Raw genomic sequence first — 12923 nt, 5'->3', positions numbered from 1 at the left:
TCCCAACTTCTACACAAGTTAAAGTTGGTGCAGAACTCAGCTGCATGGAAACAGACTAGAACTCCTACAATGGCCACATATCTCCTGTTGCTCAACAGCTGCACAAATGTCTTTTGCAAATATTTGTTCTCGAGCTTTTAGCTACGTTGCCTCCTGCATGTGAAATTTACTTCCTCTTGATATTTGCAACAGCAACTCTGTCTCTATTTTAAAATCTCGATTGAAAAGACATAGTTTCAGGCAGCCATATTATTAACGTAATTGTACGTCTTTCTGTTTGTAGATGTTACATTATTTTAACTGTTTTACATTTATTTTACATTATTTTAACTTATTTTAAGGCGCCTATGCATAAAATGTGTTATTATTATTTTTATATAATCCATAGGTAATTTAATTGGTAATTAATATACCTTTAGACTTTTCAATACTTCCTGCATACCTTTTTTGCTTGAATTGTTGCTTACATCATTTTTATAGTTAAAATCTTCTGCACAACAAGCAAGCACTTTGTTTGATTTAAATTTTTTTTAATCACATCCCGACGTTTTTTTTTTTTCATTATTAGTCAACATGCTGTGTGTAAAATTATTTCCTTTCTTCGCTCTAAAACGAAAGTAGAGTGGTGATACTGATTGGCTTAGCAGAGAATGAGATGAACAAAGAATGGCCAGTTTGATTCGTTTTGACATTTACACAAATCCTGTTAAGCTCTAGCGGCTTCGATCTGCCAAAAGTCATTCGGCCTCTGTCAGTGCCAAAAAACATAAGAAAACACAACACACACAAACACACACTGCAAGGCTTCTAGCATACTTTAATCTCTTTACACTCACAAGAAAAAAGCACCACGCTACACTTTTCTTTGTAACTGCAGTGCTGTGAAACTTTATTTCAATTGCATATTCAAGTAAGAATGAATACTCACATACTCATTTAAGAATTAATACACATAACAAACTTGTTTAAGGATTATTACTCATCACAAACTGGCCTAAGGATTAATACTCATCACATACCCCTCTGAGAACCAGTGATGAACAAAGTACAGAAACCATATACTTGAGTAAAAGTAGAGCTACACTCAGTAAAATTGCTCCCTTTAAACTTTCACTTGAGTAAAAGTACAAACGTTTTTTGCCTTCATATGTACTTAAGTATATAAAGTACTATGATTTATTATAACTATATTGTTCCTATTATCATTTTTATCACAAGACTCTTTAATTAATCACCTCAGTGTATGTGAAAAGACTCAAATGTGACTCTCAGCACACTGATCTATTCATAGAATGATATTAATGACTCAAACACTGATTGATTTCTATTACAATGATCATCACAAAACCTTCTTTTCAGCAACTTCGAGTTCGAGTCTGAAGTTTCTTTCATCATTTATTCCTCTCTAAATGTTCTGCTTGATGTTGAACTGATGGTAAACTGTGTGTTGGTGATCAGTAGATACACCAAGCGCCAATCAGAACGAGATTAAAATAGAGCGTGCGCTCGACCCTGATTGGTGACTCGCTGCGTGTTTGAAGTTTTTATTAATTTATAAATAAATAGAAACGACTGATTTTGCTAGATGTAGTTAAGAAAAATTTTTATATTTGACTTTGAAATGTAGTAAAGTTAAACTCCAAATCTCCAGGAAATGAAAATCCCTCATTAAAGTACAGATGTACACTATGTACATTCTAGTTTTATATCCATTATGATCCCAGATGTCGGAAAATGATTGATTAAGATAAAGGTGTGTGATCACTGAGTAATAAATGGGCCAGAAAGTGGTGTCAAACATAGAAATGTCCATTTTTTTTTATTATTTGAGCATTGACTTTCTTTCTTTCCTGGTTGCTCATGCTCCAACATGGAGTATCTCTTTTTCAGTCTACCTCTTTTAAATTCTGTACCATGGTGTAGATAAAGGTTTGTAAACACCTGAGCATAAGATTGGTATGTACTCTTTTTGAACTTCCTGTTCCACATTTAGTCCCCGTTTGTTGTTATGATAACCTTCACTCTTCTGGGAAGATGTTCCATTAGAGTGGAAGAATGTTTGTGGAGATCCATTCAGGCACAAGGTGATGTTAGTACTGATGTAGGTGTGGTGAGGAGACCTGGGGTGCAGTCAGTGTTCACATTCATCCCGAAGGTTTTAAATTTCGGTCAGAGCTCTTAAGCAGCAGATCTTCCACTCCAACCCATGTAAAGCATATCTTTATAGTGCTGTTTTTGTGCACATGAATGTCTCAGTTCAAGTGAAGGGGACATTTCATGCTTCTGCATCCAAAGACATCCTAAACAACTGTGTCCTTCCAACTCTGTGGTAAAGTTTGGAGAAAAACCACATATGGCTGGAAAAGTCAGGTGCACTAATTCTTTAGTTTATATAGTGTATACAAAGGTTTCCTGATGATTTCCCCTTTCCTCTACTGTGGAGGAGAGCAGGAGAAAACCACCTTGCTTTTTGGAAGTGCTTTAATTTTGGCTTTCCTTCTTCTTTTCATCAAAAAAGTTTTTCAGCACTCTGTGACTTCCAGTTACTGAGACAGACGGCTTTGGGTGTTTCATATCGCTGGTGTTGATGCTCAATGCTCGAATGGTGCTGAAATTTATGTTCACAACCTTCAAAACCATTAGAAGCCAAACATCTTATCCACTACTGCCCTTACTGAGCCTCTGCTGTGTGTCAGATTGTGATGCGACGTGATGTGTTTTTGTGATGCTTCGGATAGGTTTTTGGTGCTCCTCATGCCCTGGGTTCTTCTGTCGCTGCGTGACAAAACAGATGGAAAAAACACAAATCCTGAAACAGAGTGTGTGAACAGAAGGTATTGTAGGAGCCAAATGTTTATTTATTCTGAATCAGTGTTAAAATGTAATTAGTATCCCTGAGTTCAGTCTCAGGATCATGTGTGTCTTGGAGCTTTATTCAGAATGATGCAGCCTTTGGGATGTGAACGATACTGGAGCAGGAAGTGCTGTTTGGTTTTGAGTGAACTAAAGAAAACACTTTGAACTGAACAGTGCTGGCGAAGGTAAAACTTCACTTTATAATTCCATTTTATTGTTAAGCGAGAGGAAATGTGGAGTTTGAGAAATTGTGGACTTGGAAGTCTCATTATCCTGCATGAGTCAGAATACAAATAATGGGTTCTTTAGTTTTATAAATGCGTAACCCAGCCATTAGGGGGGCACAAGCCAGTGTACTCTTAGTGCCGGTCCCAAGCCCGGGTAAATGGGGAGGGTTGCGTTAGGAAGGGCATCCAGCGTAAAACATGTGCCAAATCAAATATGCGGATCACAAATGAGAATTTCATACCGGATCGGTCGAGGCCCGGGTTAACAACGACCGCCACAGGTATCGTTAGCCGACAGGGTACCGGTGGAAATTGGGCTACTGTTGGCCGAAGGAGGAGAAGGAGAGGAGGAAGGCGTCTACAGAGACGGCAGGAAAAGGAGCAGTGTAGGAGAGTAGAGGTTCGGGTTGGTACTTTAAATGTTGGTACTATGACGGGTAAAGGGAGAGAGATAGCTGATATGATGGAGAGGAGAAAGGTAGATGTGTTGTGTGTTCAGGAGACCAAGTGGAAAGGGAGTAAGGCCAGGAACATTGGAGGTGGGTTTAAACTGTTTTATCATGGTGTGGATGGGAAGAGAAATGGTGTAGGGGTGATTCTGAAGGAAGCGTACAGTAAGAGTGTAGTGGAGGTGAAGAGAGTTTCTGATAGGGTGATGATCGTGAAGGTGGAAGTTGAAGGGATGATGATAAATGTCATCAGTGCCTATGCTCCACAAGTTGGCTGTGAGATGGAGGAGAAAGAAAGATTCTGGAGTGAATTAGATGAAGTGGTAGATGGTGTACCTAGGAAAGAACGATTGGTGATTGGGGCAGACTTTAATGGGCATGTAGGTGAAGGGAACAGAGGTGATGAGGAGGTGATGGGTAGGTATGGTTTTAAGGAGAGGAATGTGGAAGGGCAGATGGTGGTAGATTTTGCTAAAAGGATGGAAATGGCAGTGGTGAACACGTATTTTAAGAAGAAGGAGGATCATAGGGTGACGTATAAGAGTGGAGGAAGGTGCACACAGGTGGATTATTTTCTGTGTAGGAGATGCAACCTGAAGGAGATTGGAGACTGTAAGGTGTTGGCGGGGGACAGTGTAGCTAGACAGCATCGGATGGTGGTCTGTAGGATGGTTTTGGAGGCGAAGAAGAAGAGGAGGAAAGTAAGGTTTGAAAGAAGAATAAGATGGTGGAAACTGAAGGAGGAAGAGTGTAGTGTGAGGTTCAGGGAAGAGGTCAGACAGGGGCTCGGTGGTGGTGAAGAGGTGCCGGATGATTGGGCAACTACTGCAGGAGTGATGAGGGAGGCAGCTAGAAAAGTACTTGGTGTGACATCTGGAAATAGAAAGCAAGACAAGGAGACGTGGTGGTGGAATGAGGAAGTGCAGGAGAGCATTAGGGGGAAGAGGTTGGCAAAACAGAAGTGGGATCGACAGAGTGATGAGAAAAGTAGGCAGGAGTACAAGGAGATGCGGCAGCAGGTTAAAAGGGATGTGGCGAAAGCCAAGGAAAAGGCATATGAGGAACTGTATAAGAGGTTGGACACTAAGGAAGGAGAAAAGGATTTATACCGATTGGCCAAGCAGAGGGACCGAGCTGGGAAGGATGTACTGCAAGTTAGAGCAATAAAGGATGGAGAGGGAAATGTGTTGACTAGTGAGGAGAGTGTGTTGAGAAGATGGAGGGAGTATTTTGAGCAGCTGATGAATGAGGAAAATCAGAGAGAGAGAAGGTTGGAGGATGTGGAGTTAGTGAAGCAGGATGTAGATAGGATTAGTAAGGAGGAAGTGAGAGCAGCGATTAAGAGGATGAAGAATGGAAAGTCGGTTGGACCAGATGACATACCGGTAGAAGCGTGGAGATGTTTAGGAGAGATGGCAGTGGAGTTTTTAACCAGATTGTTTAACAGGATTCTGGAAGGGGAGAGGATGCCTGAGGAATGGAGAAGGAGTGTGCTGGTACCGATCTTTAAGCATAAGGGAGATGTGCAGACCTGCAGTAACTACAGGGGAATTAAGTTGATCAGTCACACCATGAAGTTATGGGAAAGAGTAGTGGAAGCCAGGCTGAGAGAAGAGGTGACCATCTGTGAGCAACAGTATGGTTTCATGCCGAGGAAGAGCACCACAGATGCCTTATTTGCTTTAAGGATGTTGATGGAGAAGTATAGAGAAGGACAGAAGGAGCTGCATTGTGTATTTGTGGATTTAGAGAAAGCGTACGACAGGGTGCCGAGAGAGGAGTTGTGGTATTGTATGAGGAAGTCTGGTGTGTCAGAGAAGTATGTGAGGGTGGTGCAGGACATGTATGAGGACAGTGTGACGGCAGTAAAGTGTGCAGTAGGTACGACAGACTGGTTCAGGGTGAAGGTTGGACTGCATCAAGGATCGGCCCTGAGCCCTTTCCTGTTTGCAGTGGTGATGGACAGGTTGACGGACGAGGTCAGACAGGAGTCTCCCTGGACTATGATGTTTGCAGATGATATTGTGATTTGTGGTGAGAGTAGAGAGCAAGTTGAGAAGAGCCTGGAGAGGTGGAGATATGCGCTGGAGAGAAGGGGAATGAAAGTCAGTAGGAGTAAAACAGAGTACATGTGTGTAAATAAGAGGGAGGGCAGTGGAGTGATGCGGTTGCAGGGAGAAGAGGTGGAGAAGGTGGAGGAGTTCAGGTACCTGGGGTCAACAGTGCAAAGTAATGGAGAGTGTGTTAGGGAAGTAAAGAAAAGAGTGCAGGCAGGGTGGAGTGGGTGGAGAAGAGTGACAGGAGTGATTTGTGATAGAAGAGTATCTGCAAGAATGAAAGGGAAAGTTTATAGGACTGTGGTGAGACCTGCGATGTTGTATGGATTAGAGACAGTGGCATTGAGTAAAAGACAGGAGGTGGAGCTGGAGGTAGCAGAGCTGAAGATGTTGAGGTTTTCGTTGGGAGTGACGAGGATGGACAAGATTAGAAATGAGTTTATTAGAGGGACAGCACATGTAGGATGTTTTGGTGACAAGGTGAGGGAGGCGAGATTGAGATGGTTTGGACATGTGCAGAGAAGGGACATGAATTATATTGGTAGAAAAATGCTGAAGATGGAGCCACCAGGTAGGAGGAAAAGAGGAAGGCCAAGGAGGAGGTTCATGGATGTGGTGAGGGAAGACATGCAGGTAGTTGGTGTAAAAGAGGCAGATATAGAGGACAGGGTGGTATGGAGACGGATGATCCGCTGTGGCGACCCCTAATGGGAGCAGCCGAAAGAAGAAGAAGAAGAAGTTTTATAAATGCGTGTTTGAGGTTAGATGTCATAATAATGAGGCATTCAAATCTATAGAAAAACCATCTAACATTTTTTAATTCCTCCAACTGCTGAAATAATGTGCCATGTATTAAAGGTCATTATTATGTATATTTAATGAGATTATGTTCCAGAAGCTCAGATCACATGACTATTAGAAATGCCATCTGCTGGGATTAGAGATGTCACACTAGCACTTCTGTCAGCTTCCTTATATAAATATATATATATATATATATATATATATATATATATATATATATATATATATATATATATATATATATATATATTATTATGTAATACTTTATTGACCCCACAGGGAAATTCACTGTTCTTCACATGTTTCAGTAATGTAAGGAAGCATGATACAGCACCCCTGCAGCACGGAGGGTTAAGGGCCTTGTTTAAGGATGGTGGATGCACAGAGTGATACCGATAGCTGGGTTGGTTCGTTGGTAAAAGCAAACAGCATGTAGCATAAGTGATTTGCCTCTAGAGGACACTCTTGAAATGACAGCAGACTGGAAGCCGGAAAAACTATCTGTATGGATTTTTGACCTCTAGATTTTACCCCCCACTGTCACCACTAGGACAAACCTGTAGGCACTAATATATAAATTCATATTTTATAATTGCTTTATCTCTGTAAAGCTGCTTTGGGACAGTTTTACCATTGTTAAAAGTGTTCTACAAATTAAAATGAATTAAAATGAAATAATTCTATTTGAATGACATCTGATCCAATTCTAAAGCATATAGAGATCTGATATTTCTTCAGTTCCTCACTGACTTGTGGTGTTTCATTAGTGAACAAATAATTTATTGTAACAAATCTTTGAAGTGAATGGCATCCTCTCTTTTACTGAATGCAATCCCTGGTTTGTTTGGCCTCCACCTCACACCTTAAACAAAGTGTCACTGTGGCAACTCGATCTGTACCCGAAACACAGTTTGTACAGTAACTCAGAATTTGTTTTATTCATAGGTGACATCGATGACTTCCTGTCATCGCCAACGTTTTTTTATGGATTATTTTGCTTTTTATGTACAGCTTCAAGAATTCCTCACAATAGGAGAAAATCCTGACTGTTCTGCATATTGATGAAGTTAATGAATAAAAAATGGAAGGAAGGAATTTATTTACTCAATATTTATGAATAAATAAATTGAGTGAATAAATAAATAACTATTTTGCTAAAATGGTGTGTTTGCTAAAATAAGTAGAACAGTTAAGTAGAGTATTTTTTATTTTTTTATTTGAGTATTACTCAAATGGGGTCTAACAAATGTAAACTATTCAATAAATTTTTTTTATTTATTTAATTTTATTTGATCAATTTAATAAAGAAGTGTATTGCTGTAATTTGATTTATTCTATTTTATAAAAAAAAAGATTATATTTAAAACAAGCAGGCATTTCATTTAAAACTGATTTAAAAATGTAAACAGTTCACAAACGACAGCAATAAAGAAAAAGGACAAGCATTTTTACGATTTTACATTTTTACGATTTGCATTTCTTCCCCATAATTGTACCGACATTGACTAAAAAACCGAAGTACATACTGAACCGTGAATTCTTTACAAATTAGGAAATCAATCTGAATGGAAAAAAAATTGGTGAACTAAACGGTCACTGGAATGAAGCGCTATTACCACAGATACCTCAGATCTGTAGTACATATCTTAGAGTTAGACCGTATTTACTGTTTGACTGTAGTTCATAATCTAATTCTGTAATATACATTCTGTCATTCAATGTGTAAAAGCAGTAGATTAAACACAGGATTAGTTCAGGCTCCGTGAATACTGTATTATATATTCTTTGGTTTAACCTGTTTCTGTAGACACCATCTTGATTTTTTTCTCTCTCTGTTACGCACACACACACACACACACACACACACACACACACACACACACACACACACACACATATATATATATCAGCCCGTAATGCGAGAGATAAATCGTGTAATAAAAACATTAGGGTTCTGGCAGGGCTTGTGTTTTGTGCGTGTGTGTGTGTGTGTGTGTGTGTGTGTGTTCTGTAGTATAACAGCAAAAACGCAGCAAAAAACGGAGACAAACGAGCAGCAGCTGCACCTCATTCTGCCGTGTTTACCCATTACAACTAGAATTAGACGTCTAAACCACTGATACACGACAATAATCAGTCAAAGGAAATGAGATTTGTGAACTGTAATGATATTAAATCTGATTTAAGAGCAATCACGATATCCAAGTGCATCACATCATGATGCAGTAATACAGTGGCAGATCTTACTATCCTGTATTGAAATTCTAGGGCTGGAGTTGAGTCCAGGATCAGGACTAACCCGAGGTAACGATCTAACGATCGAGTTAAAACCCAGTCTCAATGGAACGGAAGTCAAGCGGTGTTTCCTTCAGTACATTGCAACAAATTAGTGATTAGACTTTTCTCTGAGAGGAATTAATTCTAGGACAGAATCTAATCTTTAATCTTTAATCAGAATCCAGAGTGAAATATTCTGAATAAATCTACACGCCGTAGCTTTCGGCCTTGAGATTCAGCAATCTTTGATGTTGAAAGTAATATTATATTAATTCTTTTTTTATTCTCTTTATAATCACATAAAAAAAAATTTCTGAGTTGTTCAAACCATTTGAAATCCTTTCGCCACACATTTCTTACATAAATGGTGTGTTATGAGCTTCCTCTGTGGCCCGAGCAGCTCCATCAGCGAGCTACACTTTGCACCAGGTAAAGAGATTTAGAAAAGTAGAACCACTGCGAGGTAACAGGAAGTGAAAGAAAGCTGGAGGAGAAGTGGAAAATTTGATACGCTGTTACTCCCAGTGTAATTTGAGTAGGTACAGATTGTAGAAAGGCGTAATGAGATTTCATTTGCAGCTCGTTCATGATGTTATGCGTGTGTACACGGTGTATCAGTAGAGAGAGAGCTTCATATTTCTGTTTCAGTTCTCTGAATCTTCTTCAGAAAAAGTGGAGATTAGTCATTTTATTGTTGAGCTACATTCACCTCAGTCTCTTTATTTTCACTGTGGCACTTGGGTTTTTGTATTTATTCTGGATTTATGCTATTGTAATTTTTCTCATGATCGTTTTGTACAACCTGGTTTTCCTACTGGGTAATTACAAGCTCACAACTCTTTATACAAGTCTCCATGAAGCTACAGGTGTTCAGTCTTTTAGCAGAAATGTAGTTGAGGTGAGGAAGCCTGGGGTGCAGTCAGCGTTTACATAAATCATGTTTATTAGGGTTGAGGTCAGAGCTCTATAGCAGGAGATGTTCCACTTAAACAGAATGAAAGCATATCTTCTACTAAATGGACATTCGGTGCCACCTAGATGGGAATGTGCTCCATTTTGAGTCTGGTTCCTCTCAGGGTTTCTTCCTCATATCATCTCAGGAAGTTTTTCATGCCACAGTCACCACCGGCTCACATATTAGGGACAAACCTACACTTATAATCAACAAACTTTTAGGCACTAAACAAGAAGCTCTTTATCTCCGTAAAGCTGCTTTGAAACATGTCCATTGTAAAAAGCAATCTACAAATGAAACTGAATTGTATCTTCATGGAGCTGGCTTTGTGCACAGGAGCATTGTCATGCTGGAACAGGTTTGGGACTCCTAGTTAAAGAAAATTTCACACATCCATAGACATCATATTTAATTGTGTGCCTTCAGCTTCGTGGTAACAGTTTGGTGAAGAACCACATATGGCTAGAAATGCCAGGTGTCCCAATACTTTTGTTGATAAAGTTTAGATTTTTTTTGCATTTCTCGCTCTGAATAGATAGATATCTGACTTTTATAGATTTGGTTTGATCTGGTTTAATGGTTTTGTTTTTTCCTCTAACTGATCCATTAGTGAAGAAAAGTGGCTAGAAGCTTTTTCTTTCACTACTGTGGTTTACTTAACATCATCTTCAACTTTTCTATTATTAGAAACATTCATTTGAATTTCTCTGGAGATTCAAGTATGTACAGTATCACTGTTCAAATCATATCTGCTTTTTAAGGCCCCCAAATGAGTTCATTAATTTATTTTGTATTCTTTTCTGGATTTGTCGTGAGACAGTTTTGAAATTCTTCCCCAAACGGTTACCACAACGTCGGAGCCACACAATTGTAAAGGATGTCTTTGGATGACCTTCACTTGAACTACAAGACCCAAACCTGTTCCAGCATGACAATACCCCTGTGCACCATGCCAGCTAAAAAAGATATGTTTTTTTTTTTTTTACATTAAATGGAGTCCAATATCTTCTGATAAGGAGTTCCAACCCTATTATACACCTTTGGGATAAATGTAAACGCTGACTGCACAACAGGTCTCCTTATCTCACTTACACCACTGATAGCTGATGAACACAAATCTCCACAAAAATCTAGTGGAGCATCTTCCCAGAAGAGAGGAGCTTATTATAACAGGAAATTAGGGTTAATGTGGAACGGGATGTTCAAAAATTACATGCTTCTTATGCTCAGGTGTCCACAAACTTTTATCCATATAGTAAATTTTCAGAAATGCTGTTTTTGCAAACTGCAAAAAATGACAAAACTACCAAAAAGCGGTGTAAAGAATAGCATACTACCAAAGATAAAAGAAAAAACTAACAAAAGAAATGTAAACATATGGTAACGATAGATTGAAATACCAAAGACAATGGTGAAAAATACCACATTACCAAACTGAGCAGCAAAACTGCCAAAGAAACTCCTCCTACCCAACAGAGGGTTGGTAACAAAGATTAGTGCCATATTTTGCCTCCAAAAGACTCCCACAGTCTCATTTTTAGGTGTTTTGACACTTGGGGTAAATTTATCCTTTCCATTTATCTAAATCTGGGGATTGCAGTTAACTTCTGCCCTCACGAACATCAACTCTGAACTCCCACTAGTGTTTAAATACTTGTTCTTGATTATTCAAGAATGGCTAATGAATGATCACTGTTAGCATGTGCTGCTAATGCTAGTACCTACCCAGAAGCACACAAGGGCTCCTGATGGCAGACCACCTCACCTTACTGAGTGACGATTCAACACTGAGAGACTGAAGGGTAAAAATGGATGAGACAAGAACATCCTCATGTTGTATTAGTGTAAATCAAGTCTGAATTCTGGTTGCTCCAAAGGTTATAGATTAGTCTGTCTATCAACTCACCCATCCATCTATCTATCTATCTATCTATCTATCTATCTATCTATCTATCTATCTATCTATCTATCTATCTATCTATCTATCTATCTATCTATCTATCTATCTATCTATCTATCTATCTATCTATCTATCTATCAGTTTGTGTTTATATATTTATTTACACTGATGAAAGGAGTCTCCAGTGTCAGAGTTGTAACAGTAAAGTTGGAACTTTCAGGCAGCTCCAGAACGGAGGAGTTTCTGCGCTGTTCCATCAGCATGTAACAGGAAACGATGTAGAACAGAGTCGTGTGTTTTACTAAGTGCTTGTTAAGAGCTTTGCGTGTGTGTGTGTGTGTGTGTGTGTGTGTGTGTGTGTGCGTGTGTGCATGAGAGAGATCTCAGTGAGTTCAGTCTGTCTCTTCATTTCTTCTCCAACTTCAACATGATTTTCGAGCACTCCTCCACAACCTCTGTGCCTCTCCCCCAGCGGGTACGGCGGCACCAGAACCCCCCGAAACAAACCCTCAGGAGGATCTTCATGGTAAGTGCGCAGGTGCTTCGAGATCCGCGTGTGTTCAGATGTCATGTTGAACAGATTTTCATTAAGGTGCAGTTGTAATGATACACGGCAGCAAATGCAGCTGTTTAGTCGCTGCAGCTGTCATGTATTACAGCTGTTTAAGCTCCAGCTCAGGGCTGGTATTGATTTTGGCGTGTGTTTAGTGCTCAGGAGCGTCGAGGGAAGTTGGTTTGGGTTTAGTGGAAATGTTCGGTGTTGTTCGGATGTTGTTCGGTTGGTATGAGGAAGCTCTTTTAGTTAATATATACATGGCAGAATTTTAAAAATGAAACATGAAAGGATGAAAGTGTTTTGCATGCACCAAAACTGTGCTATTAAATATCCAGTATTGTTGAGGTGGACAATATTACATGTTTTTGATCATTTTGGATTGTTACCAGGTTTTACAGCGTTTCTCAGTTCAGAAATGAAATTCTCTAAATTACTTGTTTAACCTCCACATCGTTTAATCACATCATAAAAGCATTTGTCATCATCTGTCATCTAAAATTTCTATTAAAATTTTAGATCTTTTTTTTATAAATGTGTTTTGTGAATTGATGAATTGTGCAGATCAATCTTGAATGTCACTAATAAAGGAGAGCGTAAAGCTGTATGTAAGTTAAGACATTTACATTTACATTTGCGGCATTTAGCAGACGCTCTTATCCAGAGCGACGTACAAAAGTGCTTTGAGTCTCTAGTAATGAATAAATCTACACTGGTACGCCAGATTACAAACTTAATATAAATATAACCCTAGAATTCTACAAACTTGGAAAGTGCTAATTTAAGTGTTTAAGGAAGAGGCAGGTCTTGAGTCGTTGCTTGAAGATAATCAGGGACTCTGCTGT

General features: G+C 39.2%; 1 protein-coding gene across 2 annotated transcripts in view; it reads left to right on the top strand.

Annotated features, from left to right (window-relative positions):
• The window catches only part of LOC310728423 (A-type potassium channel modulatory protein DPP6-like), a 138786-nt gene that overhangs the window by 18659 nt on the left and 107204 nt on the right, over window positions 1-12923 (top strand). Inside the window, exon 3 of one of the 2 annotated variants that reach the window (XM_083545807.1) lies at window positions 11998-12051. The exons of the other annotated variant lie outside the window; for it this stretch is intronic. Coding sequence (XP_083401933.1) covers window positions 11998-12051 — 54 coding nt within the window. The remainder of the gene's footprint in view (window positions 1-11997; window positions 12052-12923) is intronic. 2 annotated transcript variants of the gene reach the window in all.

This window comes from Silurus aristotelis (genome assembly GCF_946808225.1).
Source record: "Silurus aristotelis genome assembly, chromosome: 1".
NCBI lineage: Eukaryota > Metazoa > Chordata > Actinopteri > Siluriformes > Siluridae > Silurus > Silurus aristotelis.
This window is presented reverse-complemented; position numbering and strand designations above follow the sequence as displayed.